The sequence below is a fragment of the Herpailurus yagouaroundi genome, unplaced genomic scaffold, assembly GCF_014898765.1.
Source record: "Herpailurus yagouaroundi ecotype Mexico unplaced genomic scaffold, PumYag 142, whole genome shotgun sequence".
NCBI classification, from domain to species: Eukaryota; Metazoa; Chordata; class Mammalia; order Carnivora; family Felidae; genus Herpailurus; species Herpailurus yagouaroundi.
This window is the reverse complement of record NW_024412397.1, coordinates 19,142,285-19,160,061: the sequence shown is the minus strand read 5'-3', so window position 1 is coordinate 19,160,061 and position 17,777 is coordinate 19,142,285. Positions and strand designations below refer to the sequence as shown.

At 39.4% G+C, this 17,777-nt stretch overlaps 1 protein-coding gene across 8 annotated transcripts in view; it reads left to right on the top strand.

The window, feature by feature from the left end:
* Positions 1-17,777, top strand: part of WDR7 (WD repeat domain 7) — a 354,164-nt gene that overhangs the window by 65,943 nt on the left and 270,444 nt on the right. For all 8 annotated transcript variants that reach the window (XM_040478723.1, XM_040478724.1, XM_040478725.1 and 5 more), the window contains 2 exons: positions 42-237; positions 9,283-9,497. In XM_040478723.1, coding sequence (XP_040334657.1) covers positions 42-237; positions 9,283-9,497 — 411 coding nt within the window. The remainder of the gene's footprint in view (positions 1-41; positions 238-9,282; positions 9,498-17,777) is intronic.

Here is a 17,777-nt window from a genome sequence, read left to right as displayed (position 1 = left end):
TGAATTTAATCTAAGTGTAATGAAGGTATATTCTTTTTTAGGCAAGAGTGCAGCACTGTATCTGCTCTGTAGCCAGTGACCACTCAGTAGGACTCCTAAGTCTGCGAGAGAAAAAATGCATTATGCTGGCATCTCGTCATCTGTTCCCCGTTCAAGTAATCAAGTGGAGGCCTTCTGATGATTACCTAGTAGTGGGATGTTCAGATGGCTCGGTGTACGTCTGGCAAATGGACACTGGTAAGCACAAATGTGAAGAGAGAGACTGGAAAATCCAACGGGTGTCTTTGATTTCCTGGAAATTAAAAAATCTTCTATATGAGGGAAAAAGCCCTGAAATGTTAAAAAAAAAAAAAAAGTTGCTCCGTTTACTTCCGGTCACTGCTTTTTCTAAGTGTTCTCATGATTATCAACGACAAGGAACTGTTTAAATGCCCTCTTGCTTGTTGTGCTGTGCCAAATGCTTGCAGAGGAGTTCACTGGTCTTTGAAGGAATGTAATTGAAGACGATGTACAGATTAGGACAGACATACAGACAAGTAAATAAGTGATTTCTGTACAGTTCATGAGGTAAATTGTGACCAAGATTAAGGGACCATTTTTGCATCGAGTTCGGAAACCGTGGAAAAAGATAAAATTCTCTTATTGAAACGGCAGAAAAACAGTATGAAACTGTTCATGATGGGAGGTGATTGAAACGAACGTTTCAAGATCTCTCACTTAAGATTTCAAGTTTCAGAAATTTTATGTATGGGGCGTAATATAGAACAAGTAATGTGTAGCTTACAAGTACACACAATTATATATGATGTTTATACACAGAATCTTACGGTTTTCCTTGGGAAATTTTCAAGTGTGTAACTAAATGCTTACTGCTGTAGGCCATAAAAACACATTTGATTCTACTTTTGCTACTTTAAATCATGAGCTATCAGTAATTAAAGGTTTCTTTATATACCTAGTTGTGTACCATATAATACTTCAACCAATCGGTTTTGTTTTCTTCACCTTTCTTTGTACCTTTTCCAAAGTAGGCTGTATCCATATTTGTGCTCCTACTGGGGCAGTAGGGAGTTCTGTTGAGTCTTTCTGTAACAAGTACCAAGTACTCAGCAGTCTTTTATTTACAGTCCTTGTCTTTACGTGTAGCGCCCAGGCTGTCTTGCAAAGAGGGAGCATTCTTGAAGAGTGTCAGACTTCTTTGCTTTTGCATTTGCCTTTCTCTTTCTTCTCTGATTGTAAAAGAGGGTCATACTTTCTGTCAAAAATCAAAAGCTCCAACGTAGTGGAAAAGAAGAGACATGAGCTCAGATCTCATTGCTGAGTGGTCAGTGTTGACATTTTGGCACATTTCTTTCTGGCCTTGTTTCCGTGCAGTTTTGGAGACAGAATTGCTGGCATACTACGTATGTAACTTTGTATCTTTGTATTCCTTTTTGTTACATCCTATCTGCTGAGGAGCACTGTTTTATGTTTTCTGGTTTTGTCTGCCCCAGAAACGAAGTTTGCCAGGTTTGTGTTGGGCTTGGAGTCAGACTGCTTGGTTTGAATTTAGGATTGACCATTTGCTAATAATGTGATCTGCCGCACTTTACTGGACTTTTGTCTCAGTAAAACGAAGATCATAATAGTTCCTATTTTATAGTATTTCTGGGAGAATAAAATGAGGTAACACTTACCTAGCGTATAGTAGACATAATGTAAATGTGTGTATATGAATGTTTGTGTACTTGAGGTTTGTGTGTGCGTGCACGCACGTGTTTATATTTACTATTAATGTTATTTAACAAACAAGCTGCTTTCCTTGTTACTTTGTTGAACTTGGGAATGTGATCTTACCTCCATTCAGAAATACTTTGAGAATTAATATTAAAGAGACTAAGTTCTTGTAGCATTGATGTCCAGAAAATACTATTTTAAAATACTATAAATATTAAATTAACAATTGATACAGCACAAATGCAAGAGTGTGGTAAACTTGTATAGGACTTTTAAAAATTATTATAAAGGAAGAGAATTTAATTTTCTGAATTTTTCAGATACTTAAATAATTGATACCTGAATACGTCAGATATTTTAAATACATTTGTAACGAGTATGAAATTCTTCAGATTCTTTAATTTCATACTTGTTACAAATAAGATGTTACTGAAAGGCATAGTAACTTTTCCGGTAATTTTCCCAGAAAGAGATGACAGGTAGCCCGTAACTATAGGTATACTGGAGGAAGTTTTTTTTTTACAACCAGTTTAGTATAATTAAGCCCACGTTAGATTAAACACAATATATAATGTGGAAACTTCATAATTATCTTAGCTTCAAGAGGATTTAGGGAAACAGTCAGTCAATGTGGCATTCTTAAAAGATAAAGAGGCAGAATTTATTTTGGATTTAACCATATTAGGAGGTATACATTTCTTTTTCCTCCTTGCTGCTCAGGCTTTAGCTAGTGATATAAAGGTCCCTAGGGAGTCAGTATGGCACATCCTGAAGGTATTGACATTATTTATTTATTAAATTTATTTATTTATTAAATAAATAAAAAATGAAGCCAAATAAATCAGATTCGGCCAAGGTTTGATGGATGAGATGTATTTAAACTCCGATGAGATAGTTTATCCCCTCTTCTTAGCATTTTGGGGATGTATTTTTAGCAGTGAAGCTATATTACACTAAAACTCCTCGTACGTAGTGTGCAATTTTGTGTCGGCTGTTTTGAATTTTACTGACCTTTCTAGCTTTAAACCTTTTAAAAATGTCTTTATACTTCTATGCAGCATTTGCTTTGAGTTGTTTTTCCCTCCAAATGGGTACTTTTCATTTCTGGTATTTTATTTCCTAATGAAATGAAGTTGAAGCTAGTAAATTAAAATTTCACTAGAATGACAGACGTCCAGAGTCTTTTGTTCTTTACTTGTGCCGTCTTCATTATGTGCAATAACAGGTCATGGTGATGTGAAGGCTGGCGAAATCATTTTACTTCCACATCTCTGGATAGCTAGAAAATTAGCCAAATGACTGGCAACAAGATTTGGCCAGCTGGACCTCTTGGCTTCTACTTAGGAACTTAGGAAAGGTGGCCCACTGACCTAGATGGCGGCTGCTTCTGCCTGGAGCTGTTTGTGTGCGTCAGGGACCAACTCTGTCGTTCTTCACAGTTGGTGTTCCCAGGGGGTGTGTCATGTCAACCCCACAGGCCCTTGACAAGGTCAGAGTCCTGTCTGGGAGGCAGCGGCGGCTGTAAGTAATGACTGATTTTACGAGATCTTCTTCTCTGACAGTTACCAGTTACCACTTGATCGTCTTTGTTACATAACAAAAGTGATTCTCACGTCATATACCTCTTTCCGAGGGGACAGTTATTGGTGTTCTCGTTCAGATGCAGATGCCAGCAGTGCTTTTCAAATGTTAGAAGTTAGCTAGGAGTCATGTCAGTTTACTTTGTTCTGCTATCTTTTTTCTTTGTATTTATTTTCTCTAGGAGTTTTCTGAAATATTCCTGTTTTTTGCATTTACTTTATCAAATATGCATTAAAATCACTTAAAAAAACTTAATTATCTAATAAAAGATAGCAGAGAATTAGGAACTGATGTATATTCGTGTCTATTGAAAAACATATGTAAAGGGGCGCCTGGGTGGCGCGGTCGGTTAAGCGTCCGACTTCAGCCAGGTCACGATCTCGCGGTCCGTGAGTTCGAGCCCCACGTCGGGCTCTGGGCTGATGGCTCAGAGCCTGGAGCCTGTTTCCGATTCTGTGTCTCCCTCTCTCTCTGTCCCTCCCCTGTTCATGCTCTGTTTCTCTCTGTCCCAAAAATAAATAAACGTTGGAAAAAAAAATTAAAAAAAAAAAAAAAAAAAAAGAAAAACATGTAAAGCTTGGATAAACAAAAACATAGGTGTCAAAGAATCAGATTTTTCACACAAGCAAAGCCTTAGTGTATGTGCTGTTCTTGCTTGAGACTAGTTTTTAAATTACTAAATTTATTTATTTACTTAAAATTGTCAATTTTATTATAAGATGGCATAAATTTTCTTGAATTCATTGGTAATGTGTACTTCTGTTATGTAAACTTCCCATGCAAAACATTTGCCTGTTGGTGAGTTTATGGTATTTCTAATGGATTTATAAATAAATTTATGCAGTTTAGTCTGTAATTTTAATAAATATTTTCCTTTTAATATTTTTATTTCTTTAAATTGATAGTTTTGTCTTGTTACCAAAACTACCAAAGAGAATCAGGAGGTGGTGCTTCAGCCCAATCTTTTGTTATTAGTAGAAAAGTTTGGTAGCAAGTATTTTTTTTTTTTCACATTTTGACTATTTGCCTGCAGTATTTAATACAGTAGAGATTAGATTTTACATTTCACAACATGTGGCATAGCACCATCAACTTTTCTATATCTCCTACAGTTTTGTTTTTCATTCTGTTACAAAAGATACAACTGGACAGGCAAAGACTCAAAGAATGAAATGGTTAAGAAAAAAATGGTATCTTTCTAAAATCTTGGTAAAGCTAAGTATAATGAAAGTTTCTTTTCTTCCTTTGGATGATGTACTCTGGAATTTTGAAGAAAGAGGTTGTTATAGTGGAAATATGGCTGTTTTTGCTACCATTCCCCCACCCCCCATGAGCCCTCTGGACAATTGTCCTTGATTGCTAAGTCCTTCCCATTAGGTACCCCTCACCTCCCTTTTTTGTTTCCATTGTATTATTCTAACTTAGGGCCGTATTTTGTTACACATATGCTAGCTTTATTGGTTTCCCTGTCTTCTTTTTCTACTTTCTAATCCATCCTGTACTCTGCTGGCCGATAAATCTTAGGAAATAAAACAACAACAACAACAACAACACTTGGATCATGCACTGTCTTAATGAAAAAATACAAAACATATAATTTATTTCCTGTAGCCTTTAAATCAAGGTTCTTCACAATGTGGCACACTCCTACCTTTGTGTTTATCTCCTTTATTTTACACAGACCAGTTGCTTTATATTTAAAAATAGTTCTAGAGCCTCCTGGGTGGCTCAGTTGGTTAAGTGCCCACCTCTTGGCTTCGGCTCAGGTCATGATCTCACAGTTTGGTTTGTGGGTTCAAGGCCTGCACTGGGCTCTGTGCTGGCAGCATGGAGCCTGCTTGGGATTCTGTCTCTCTCCCTCTCTGTCTGCCCCTTTCCTGCTTGCTCTCTCTCTCTCTCAAAATAAGTAAATAAACATTAAAAGAAAAAGAAGAATATTCTGTTCAAGTATAATTGGGTCACTGTCTACCACTCTATCTTTTATATCATATATATTGTTGCTTATGGTTTTCACTCATTTGGAATATTATTTCTATTTGCTTATTTCTTTAAATAGTCTCTTTTAAGGAAATCTGAATAATAAAAACAAAGTCTTGAATATTTACCCGTGTGGTTATCATTCTGTTGTGCTTTGCTGCTTTGTGTAGCTCCAGGTTTCTATCTGGAATCATGTTCCTTTTGCCTAATATTTATTCCTTGTAGTGCAGGTCTATGGGTGATGAATTCTTCCAGCTTCTGTGTGTCTGAAAAACTCTTTGTTTCATCTTCGTTTTTAAGATATTTTTTCTGGTTGTAGAATTCTAGGTTGACAGCTCTTTTTTGTTTTTTGTTTTTCCTGTTAATACTCCACTGCCTTCTTGCTTGCATTATTTCCAATGAGAAATCTGCTGTCACCTTTAACTTTGTTCCTCTATAAGTGCTATGTCAGTTTTTTTCCAACTGCTTTAAAATTTTTCTCCTTATTATTGGTTTTGAGCAGTTGGGTTATAGTTTTCTTCATATTTCTTGCGCTGAGGGTTTGTCATACTTCTTGGATATGTGGGTGTGTGGTTTTCAGTGGATTTGGGAACTTTTTTGGCCATTATTTATTCAAATAGGTTTTCGATCCTTCCCTCTTTCCTCTCTTTAGAGACTCCAGCTATATGTTTACTAGCCTACTTGAAATTGCCCACAGCTTGCACATGGTCTTTTCATTTTTAAAATTATTTTTACTCTGTGTTTTATTTTACTATAGTTTCTATTCTAGGTCTTCAGGTTTATTGGTCTTTTTTCTGCAATGTCTACTCTGCCATTATTCCCATCTAGTATAGTTTTCATCTCTACAAGTTTAATTTTGGTCTTTTGTTGTCTAACGTGTCTCTTTGTTCAAACTTTTTGAACATCTATAATACAAATTGCAATAACTTTTACTGTCTTTGCTATTTTGAAAATTTGTGTCAGTTCTGAATTGGTTTTAATTGATTTAGATTTTGTGCTCACTATTAAATTTTCTTGCCTTTTTTCAAGAATAGCCTGAAGGTGGTTCAAGGGTGGAAGCAGGGAGATTAGCTTGTATGCTATTGCCTGTAAACAATAAAAGATGATGGATTGTTACACCAGAGTGATAGCAGTGGAGTTGGTGAGAAGTGGTTGAATTCTGGGTATATTTTGAAGGGAGAGCTAACAGGATTTGCTGATAGTTGGATGAGGGGCTTAAAAGACTGGGTTGAGTTAAAGGTTATTCCAAGGTTTTGATCATGAGCAACTCAAAAGGATGGAATTCATTTTTAGACATTGAGAAGACAATGGGAAGAGTAGATTTTGGAAAGACCAAGAATTACTTTTATATTAAGTTGAATATTAGACATTCAAGTAGAGATGTTGATTAGTAAATTGTATAAATGAGTCAAGACTTCAAGTTAGGAATATCAGAGTGGTTGATGTAAATTTGAGAGTTCTTAGCATATGGATGATATTCAGTCATAACACTGGATGTATCACCAAGAGGATTCAGGTAGATAATGATTGGGTCCCTCCAGGGTTTAGATATATTTCTGTGATGTGGAAGAAACCAGCAAAGGAGACTAAAATGGACTTGTCAGGAGGAAGAAGAAAATGAAGAGTGTTGTTGCCTAGAAACCAAATGAAAAATGTGTTTCAAGGAGTAGAGACGAAGAATAAGACCTGCTGATAGTAAATGATAGTCAGATGAGGACTGAGAACTGAATATTGTTTGTAGCAACATGGAGAATAGGTTGTGTGCATGTTTTGGGTGAAATGTGATTTGAGTAAGTTCAAAGGAAAATGGGAGGAGGAAACTTTGGAAGTAGCAAAGATAGACAGCTCTTTGGAGGATGATTATAAAAAATGGGATACCAGCTGGAGAAGGGTATTGGGTCGTGTGTGTGTGTGTGTGTGTGTGTATTTAAACAGGTGAAATAATTGCATGCTTATATGCTGGTGGGAATGATCTAGTAGGTGGGGAAAATAGATGAAGGGAAAAGGGAGGATTGCTGAAATGATGTCCATGGGCAGACAAGAGAGGGATGGAGTTTGAGCTACAAGTGTGTTAGGTAGGAGTCTGGATAGTTCATGTGGCAATTATAGTGCAATGTGAGTGGAGATATGGTGGTGGGAGCTGGTAGAACTTAATTCGTGATTGCTTCTTTGTAAATGAAATGGGAAACAAAACTTTTTTGCCCAGCTGAGGGCAGGAAATGGAGTGTTGGAGATGGGAGGAGTGAAAGGTCTGAAATAATTAACTGGGAAAATGAAAGACCTGTGGAAATGTGGTCACTATTGAGAGCCCCTTGAGATCAGTGATTGTGAATTTCAAGGGAGTCTTTCAGCACGTTTTCCATTCATATCTGTCGTCATTGTACAGGTGTAGAGTAGGTGGAAAGTTGGATTTAGTCAAAGTTGGAGTTTGCTCAGTTAGTCCAAGGAGGCAAGATGAGGACGGAGCTGTGGTTATGAGGATGGGCGATGGAATTTTGCTTTACGGGATAGAGAGAAGTGAGAGACAGTGCAAGTGTGCGAGGTTAATGGAATTGTTGGCATCAGTGCTGAACAAGGAATCATTGGATCAGAGGGTTGAAATGAAGAATGGGAGCTACTGTCAGAGAGTGGCATTTTTGAAATTGGGATCACGTGGGGATTTATTTATTGGTAATAAGATTATAATATGACCATTGGCTGTGGTTGAGTGTAGGACACAGTTTACTGGAGTAGAGGAACTCAGCCAAGAGATCGGGATGTGTGGACAAATCATATGTGCTGGTGATTTTCAAGCATTTCTGAACTTCTAAATCTTGTTAGAATATACACACTCTCCATTTCGTACATACACAAAAAGTTTCAGGTGACAATTCCTTCTTGTGCTTTGCCTTTCAAAATGTATTGGTTAAGGCTCCGTAAATTGGCTAGTAAAACACTGATTTCTGTTAATACTAGAATCACCAAGAATTAATTCCAGGACTGCTAATGGAAAGGGGACAGTGAGTCAGAAGTTAAGCTCTTTAGGCCAGGAGGGACAAACTTAAGCGGCATGTATATAAATACTCAACACTGGGACTAGAATCTGTGTTTGGGTGTTTGGGTACCAGCTCAAAAACATAGTAGCAATCTTGTATTTTGCTGACATTTAAGTTTCTGGGTGTTCGCTATTGTTATTTTTCAAAATTGATTTGTCTCTTTTAGAAGACTCTAGAGGAATGCCCAGTGAATCCAAATAAACTTCATCATCATTTCACTGTCATTATTATAGTCTCCAGAAGATTATATACAAATCCATGCAATGAAACCCTTGTCTGCCTGGCCTGATGCTATGTGCTGTACAAAACGGTATACAGAAAAGCCGTCTGCTTTATAGGATGGAGTTGTGCTCTGAGACACAAAGTGCATAGATGGAGATGAATGGAAAGAATGGCCAAGTGAAGAAGTGGTTCAAGTTGGACCAGTAGTTATTTTCACAAACACACAGAGGAACTTTTGATTGGGTGTGAACCGTAAGAGTCAAGACATCAGACAAAATGGGAAGTCATAGTTTTTCCCCGTTTTGTGGATATTTCCCAGAGAAAGAGAAGTTCCAGGAATTATTAAAGTAGAAAACATGAGAAGAATAGCAAAATTTAGTTCTTTTGTTTAAAATGGATAGACAGCTTAGGGGAAGCTGAAGTCATAGAAATTGGTATTTGTAGTAGAGTAATGGTGTGGAGTATCAGGAAGACCGTGGAAAAAGCCTGGGGAGAAGGTGTTGAAGGTATTGGCTCTGAACTTGACTATATTGGGAAGTTGTGGTCGGGGCATTCATTACAGGAGAAGAAACGGTTAAGGTAATGCCATGTGGAAGGTCCCTCGAGGAGGAAAGTACAAGAAAATGTTTCTGAGAGGCACCGATAAAAATATTCCCACATGGAAAACGTCTATGCGTTTTCTTTCCTTAAAAAAAACCCTTTGAAGCGTTTATAGTGTTGTGTGCTGATGGTGAATGTCTACGTCTTCCAGGCGCGTTGGATCGCTGCGTGATGGGGATAACCGCCGTAGAGATACTGAATGCCTGTGATGAAGCAGTTCCCGCTGCGGCTGACTCACTTAGTCACCCAGCCATCAACCTCAAGCAGGCTATGACCCGGCGTAGTCTTGCTGCTCTTAAAAACATGGCCCATCATAAGCTCCAGACTCTTGCAACTAACCTCTTGGCTTCCGAGGCATCTGACAAAGTAAGTGTGGTATGTGGGCCTGTGTGTGTAGTTTCCCATTCAACTTCACTTCATAACACAGTTTTGGCAGGTCTTATGCAATAACTTTGGGGAGAAGACATGGATGACAAATAAGCTTCTGGTTTTTATTTAGGCCTATCCAGCCTTGTTTTAGCACACTTCAGGTATTTGGCACTTTGAAAAAGGAAGTTATTCTCACCACTTAAAATAGTTTCAAATGAGGGGCGCCCGGGTGGCTCAGTCGGTTGAGCGTCTGTCTGTGGCTCCGGTCATGATCTCATGGTCTGTGAGTTCGAGCCTTGCGTCGGGCTCTGCGCTGACAGCTCAGAGCCTGGAGCCTGCTTTGGATTCTGCGTCTCCCTCTCTCTCTGTCCTTCCCTTGCTCACGCTGTCTCTCTTTCTCTCTCTCTCTCTCTCTGTCTCAATAATAAATAAAAGTTAAAAAAAATTTAAAAAATAGTTTAAAATGATTTCTACGGAATTAAGTGACTTCCATTTCTGAAATTAGAGTGAACCTTTATCATGTAATCTGGCTTTCGGTTTTCTGACAGTCTTCCTGTTGAAAGATTGAGCACTGGCTCTTACCTCTCGGAAGAAAAAAAAAATCATGATTTAGGTACAATTAAGATGTTTCTAATTGTGGCTGCTCCTTTGTTTGAAAAGCACGCTCTGATTTTAGTAAGGTTGGCCCATTATAAGGATTTTAGAGGATACTCGGGAATAGGTAGGGCCAGGTTGTTCAAGCGCCAGTGCTGGCCAGGACCCAAGCTGGATCACACCTTCCCTGCTGATACTCACATGAAGGCATCAGCTACTTCTTGAGTTAACAGGAGATGATCCTACGTAAAAGGAGAACAAATAATCCGAATTCATTAATTGGTTATTTGTCTTTAGTTTTATAGAGGCTAACCACTGTTTGGTTTGTGGTATTTATGTTCTGTGGTACTGTTAGAACTCGCTTGTCTCTGGTAGTGGCTGCATGAAACTGAGAGACAGTATTAGCATCTCATCTGAGCCACAACTTAAAATTCCCGGGTGCATCTGAGTATTCATTAGAATCGTTAGTGGGTAGCACGGATGCTGTTATTTTCATTCTCTCTCATTCTGGATTGCTATTTTTTTTTTTTTAATGGGTAGACACGTAGATAAATAATGAACAGGTTGAAAGGCTCATCTACAAACTTGAAAATTTGCCCATGAATTAGCACTGAGTGCTGATGACACAGGAATTACTATAGGTGGTTCCAGTGGCCCATTTCCTCTGGTAATTGGCAGTCATATTTGATCACTCTGTCTTCCCCCAAGAAATAAATGTTTTATTGGCTTTGTTGTATTGTATGTTTCGTAGGTCAGAATTGTGAAACCCTTTTGCGCTTATTTCATGCTTTCTGGCCTGTGTTGTGAAGTTTGAATACAAATCACAGCTTAAATGTATTTGCCATGCTTATAATTTCTTTCAAGAGATCACGTAGATGTCCCTAGGAGTTCAGTGTTCATAGCACATTGTCTGATGTTCCATTTAATTTTTAATTCTATGCCAGTTTATAAAATAGTATATGCAAGGGTAAGTATGTAGGTCATGGAATTTTCAAATGTATTCTTTTTCTTTTTGGTATCCCCTAGAAGTAAAAATTTGTAAAAATCATGATACGACTGGAAAATTAAAGAAAAATAAGTGGTACAGTTAACATTTATGAATGGCTTTTGTAAGTGGTCATGGTCCATTATGTGATTTTTACAGTCTTGTTTGTCCCTGTTTTAATAGCGCATTTTATAGTGCAATTAGTGATAAAAGCAGCAGATATCAGAGACACTACACTTATGTATTGTAAAATATATTGCTTGTGAACCTCCTCAGTCTTGTAGCAGTGGTAATTGTTGCCTGGCCTACAAGGAAAACAATTACAGAAGGGGGGAAAGGCTTAGGAAGCTGAGGCTGCGGGAGGGTAATCACTTTATGAAAAATGTATGTTGGCTGGACCATTAGGGATTTCTCTAACTATTTTCTCATGGTGAGTTTGAGGCTCCTTCTGAGGGGAATATTTGAAGAGCTGTCCTCTGGATGGCTTCCTAATCTCAAGGGAAATAAAACCCACCCAAAGTTTAAAAAAACAGAACATAACGAAGAGCGTGTCAGGGGTGCAGGATTGACTCTAGGATATGGGAACTAATTTTCTTCATGGGTCTCTCAATGGAAAGCAAAATCTCTAAGGGAATGCCCTATAGAAAGAGTCCTACCTTTTCCTTGTTAGACTAGTGTTGGCATTTGGGCTGTTTGGAGTAACACGTATTGTATATCGCTAATTTTGTTAATTATGCCGGACACGCGGAGCCTTGCAGACAAAGATGGGGGATTTCCTTTCCTCTGATTCTTTTCTTTCACTGGAAGAGCCAGAGGTTGTGAAGTGAAATTACTCTTTATGGCTGCCTCAAAGTTTTGCAAGATGTGTGTATTCAAACCCCTGTGTGTTTCTCTTATGGCGTGTATCTTAATTTCCCTGGTATGGTAATCACTTACCAGCTTCCCTGATTCTCCCCACTGAAATTCAGCCTTCTCGCAGGCGGGGATTGTGACTTATTTATTGCCGTTTCCCTCCTGACATCTAGTAGCAACTGTGCAGTAAATGCGTATTGAATTGGGTGCTGTGTGGCAGGAAGTGCTGATGGCCTCTGCCTCAGCCTCTTTGCCCAGGTCTTCTCCCTTCCCTCACAGTTGATGGTCTTGGCTTGACGACCAGATCTGTTCCTGTTCGTGTGGCCTTAGACGTGGAACCTTTATTAATCACCTTTGCCCTCTGCCCAGTTTTGTATTCTCCCCGTTGGTTGTGGCGAGCAAGCTCGTCCAGGCATAACTCGTTCTCCTTTGCTGTGTCTGTATTGTCAGCATTCCAGCGTGTCCTGCAATTATGTCAGCTGGACCCTCTCCTTTACTTTTTTTCCTTGTGACTCTAGAGCAGTGTTGCTCAACCTCAGCACTACTGACGTTTTGGGCTGAATACCTCCTTTTTTTTCCTTTAATGTTTATTTATTTTTGAGAGAAAGAGAGAGAGAGAGAGAGCGCGCGCACGCACATGAACGGGGAGGGGCAGAGGGAGAGGGAGACAGAGAATCCCAAGGAGGCTCCATGCTGTCAGCACAGGACCCGATGCAGGGCTCCAACTCACAAACTGAGAGATCATGACCTGAACTGAAATCGAGACAGACGCCTAACCCACTGAGCTACCTAGGTGTCCCTGGATATTTCTTTATTGGGGGGGGGGGGCTGTCCTGTTTATTGTAGGATGTTGAGAATCATTTTTCCTCTACCCATGACAAATATCTAGCATCCTCTCTTGCCCAGTTGTGACAATCAAAAATGTTTTCAGGTATGGCCAGATGCCCCAAGTGGGGCAAAATTGCCTCTGGTTTAAAATCATTGCTCTGGAGAGAAAAGGCTGAGAAATGCTAGACATCCTGCATCCTATATCCTATGTTTCTTTTCCTCTCTCCTTGCTTCTTTAATCCCTCTCCTGTGAGGATAGCGAAGCCATTCCCGAACTTCTTCTCTCTGCCCCCTGGTGGCAGAATTAGTTCTTGCATTCTCTTTGTGCTCGACACGTTCTTGTTCAGACCTTTCCTTAAAACACTTTACTTTGGGGGCACCTGGGTGGCTCAGTCAGTTAAGCGTCCGACTTCCGCTCGGGTCATGATCTTGCAGTCCGTGAGTTCACTCAGAGCCTGGAGCCTGTTTCGGATTCTGTGTGTGTCTCTCTCTCTCTCTGACTCTCCCCCATTTATGCTCTGTCTCTCTCTGTCTCAAAAATAAATAAATGTTAAAAAAAAATTAAAACACTTTACTTTGTAAGGGATATTTTTTGTTTTTGTTTTTCTTTATGTCTGTCTGATTAGATTTTGAGCTTCTTGAGGGTAGGAGCTGAGTTTCTCATACTTTTATTTTCAGAGCTTTTATGTAGTATGTGAAGCATAGAAAATACCCAGGAAATTTCATGTGAAGTTGGTTTGGAGGTATAGATTGGAATCATATTGTGGAATCTATTTGAATGCAAAGCTGAGGACTTACCTCAGTGGGTAAACAATACGATACTGAACAGTCTTAAAAGGAGATCTTTGTTTAAGAAATAGTTTTCCATGTCTGACATTTATGTGCAGGACACTTATTGCCGTGGGAAATGAACCGTGAGGCTGTTAGGTGAGAGGCAGTGGGAACTGGGATAGGATTAGGTAGAGGAAATGTTGAAGAGGGAATGACTTGGAGGCTGTTGTGTTGGTTGAATAGATAGGACTTCAATAAATAGGGAAGAGTTGAGACCTGTAAGACGATTTCAGAGCTCCGAGCCTGGTTGAAGGGAGAATGGCGGAGCTGTTAACAGAAACAAACAACTCACAGAATAGGCTTTGAGATTGGTTGTGATAGGAGACATCTGCCTCTTGTTTGGAGTGTTGGGAGATGGGATGTGTGCAAGGGGAGCAAAAATCTTCCAAGAAAGAAGTGGAATGATAGATAGAGTAGGGATGGGATTCCACCACCACCCCCGCCCCCCCCCCCCCCCCGGCCCAAACAAATGCTGGAGTACAGAGCCTGGATTAGACTATAGTGCCTATTTTGGGATGCCTGATCATTAGAGTATTCCAGATATGCCATCTTCCTTAATTCTTACTGCAGATAGGTGAATTCGTTATTATCATCCTCAGGGTTGCCAGTGATGAACCTGAAAGACAGATAGTTGGAACAGGGATTGGCAAACTTTTTCTGTAAAGCACCAGACGGTAAACATTTTAGACTCTGTGGGCCGTTCAATCTCTGTCACAGTGATTCAGACCCGCCATTGTAGTGTGAAAGCGGCCATAGACAATAGGCCAATGAATGAGTATGACTGGCTTGCAATAAAACTTTATTTACACAAATAGGCAGTGGGCTGGATTGGCATCTAGGTCATAGGTGGTTGAACCCTGCATCAGAGGATGGCATTATTAACAGCAAGTTTGTAGATACTGTTCTTCCACGGAACAGCCTTTGCTTCATTTTTGAAAAGCAGTTCAAAGGAGTGGTTAAGAACCTGGATTCTGGTGACGGGCATATCTGTGTTTCAATTATGTCTGTAACATGCTACCTGTGGGTGACCTTGGGCCAGTAACCTGCAATGGCCTCGGTTACACATATACTTGAAAACAAATTCTTGTAAAGGAAGCAAAGGTCAGCAGTTGATCAGAGATGCGAAATAACATTACGACTTGAGGGAACGAAAGGTGGAATTAATAATTAGGGAAGTCACCGGTGATCATTAGGAGAGCTGCTTTGGAAGAATTAGTTGGGTCAGAAATCAGGGTACAAAGAACTAAAAATGAGAATAAGATAAAGTGGAGGTGGGGAGTATGGAAGATATGTGCTTTTAGAGGAAAAAAAGTAGTAGCTTCAGTGCATGCAGGGGTAAGAGCTGAGGTTTACTTTGTTAGGAGCTCACTGAATGTTTTTGTTGGTGGAGGAGGTGGAGCCATGTCAGAGGACATGATGTCGATAGTAGAGTTAACTGGAGAATTTACCCCGACTCGATGTTGTTTGCTTTTGATTGGTAGTGATGAACGAGAGGGAGGTGAATATAAGCAATGGAGACCATTGGAAGAGGAACCAGTGGAAGAGGAGAAAAGTAGGCTGTAGTATTATTTAAAAGGATGGAAGTGGCTTTAATACCTTGAAGGCAGAACCATCTTCATTTCCCTGTCCCATAACACCCAGCGTAAGTCATGTTCTAGAGTAGGAGTTAGTAGATTTGCAGGCTATAAATAACTAGTAAATTGTAGATAGCACGTGGTGGTATGATGAATGCAGAAATGAAAATATTAAGAAGTTGGTCTGAGCATATCCGGTGATCTTTTTAAAAAAAATTTATTATTTTTGAGAGAGAGAGAGAGCACGCATGTGTAAGCAAGTAGGGGAGAGCCAGAGAGAGAGAGAGAGAGAGAGAGAGAGAGAGAGAGAGAAAGAGAATCCCGTGACATCATGATCTGAACTGAAATGAAGAGTTGGATGCTCAACTGATTGAGCCACCCAGGCACCACTCAGGTGATCTTTTTGATGACCTTTCTCATGAAGCATTTGCCAGAGACACTGGTTCTTGGTGAGGACATCTTGGAGCACGCCTTGGGTCAGTGGGATTTTACTAGTGAAGCTAGAAAGCCTTTACTGCCATGAAATTCGTTTTCTCTGGCCTAGTGTATATAACTTTTTATGTGGCACCTTTATATCTTAGGTATTGTGTACCAATCAGGGTCACCCTATTTATTTTGAAAAATCACGAGGTTGAAGAAATTGAAAATGACCAGGATGATTTATCTTCTGTGTTACATTTCTCTCTCTGTTGTCTAATTAGTCAAAAGGCTGAAAAAAACGAACGGGCTATATTTGCAAAGGTCAGTAGCTTTGTATTCTGTGTAACTAGGTGAGAGAATGGGATTTAGAAGTCAGATGTAACCTACTGAGAACATGCTCTGTGTTTTTTGCTTGCAAAATTCACTCTAAAAAAATTTCATACTGATTGAATTGACTTTATGATTCATTGTGAAAAGGGCACTGTAAGGTACAGACAGGGACAAGCCATATGACGTTATATACAGGATACCAAGCCTTGTCTGGTGAACCGTTTATGGCCTTAGAAAAATTCTTATGATATGTCTGACCTTTGAAGAATCAATTAAACTTGCTTAACATTCTGCTCCAAAACTTTAGCGAATATTTTAATAGAAAATAAAAATATGTTGATTGTATATTTATTATATATGTATAAGTATGTATAAATTTAGTTTTCGTTTAAGTAGTTATTAGGATAAAAATCTTTGTCTAGTCTTTAATAAATACAGTTAAGGACCCTTAGGGAGCTGTCTAGGCTTAAGAAGACAAAGGAGTAAATGTCTATGACTGTAGGAGGAGAATAAACTTTAGTGAGCACTCTTGTGATGGGCGATTCCCTTTAATGGGGTCACTGATTAGAAACCAAGTGTGGATGCTGCCTGCTCCTGGGATGACATTGCATCCAGTCCCTCTCAATAGAGCCAGATAACATGTGTATGTTTATACACACACACATCTGTGTTCCTCTGTTTTCCTAAATATATTAAATACCATCAGTTAACACTGTTACCTCCACGTCTAACCAAACACCAGAGTGTTTGCTCTAGCCTCCCCTCCTCAAATACTGTAACTTTCTTCCCCAGCTTCAGGAACGTCACTCCCACTATTTTCAGTGTCTTCACGGTCTTCCTTGACTCCCGATGGGGTTACATCCCCAAAAGCCCATTGTCAATTGAAAATCTCCTAAGTAAAAAATGCATTTAATACACCTAACCTACCAGGGATCATAGCTTAGCTCAGCCACCCTTAACTGCTCAGAACACTTACATGAGCCTGCAGCTAGGAAAATCATCTCACACAAAAGCTTATTTATAATAGTGTTAAGTATCTCCTGTAACGTATCGAATACTGCACTGAAAGTGAAAAGCACAACAGTGTGGGCACAGGTGGCTCTCGGTGTGTCGGCTGTGGACACCCATGTGCGCTGGCTGACTCTGAGCCAGGTTGCTACCCTCGCCCGGTGTCAGGGGAGAGCCCAGTGCGTGTCACTGGTCTGGGCCGGATCCACACTCAGACTTCCAAGTGCGGTTTCTACTGAATGCGTATCCCTTTCATTCCAGTGTAAAGTCAAAGAATCCTAAGTCGGGGGCCATATGTATTTACTTGCCCAATTTCTCCCTTTATGTAAACAATTTCCTGCACACCCGGGTCTCTTTAGGTGTGCCACCCTAAAGCTTGTCACCCACAAAGGGAAAGAAGTCCATTTCTTTTTTATCCTTAATAGTGTCCTTGTCACCTTCTGCTTTTCCTAGGGTGCGATTGCTTGTTGTTATTCACTCCTAGGCTTCATCTAATGTGATGTTTTCTTTCTAATTCTTTTTGAGTTCAGTCATTTCATTTCTGGTTTTTCTAATGCTCATATGTTCTTTCACATTGAGTATCATTTTAAAAGTGTTCATCAGCTTGTTTAGAAATAGCACATTCATTTTTATCTGCATTTTGAGCAAATCTGTGTTTTTCCTTCTGGTTCTTAATTCTTTTTAATTATAATAATTTGACCTCAATACTTTTCTGTTGTTCACTGCTCACCTCTTTTGTAAAAGATTTTTTCCTGGACTTTTTGAATGATTAATTCAGATCATTTTTCTAACTTCCCAAAACTTCCTTTTCTGTTTTTCATGTGGTTCGAAAATATGGTGGCTCGCTTTCTAAGC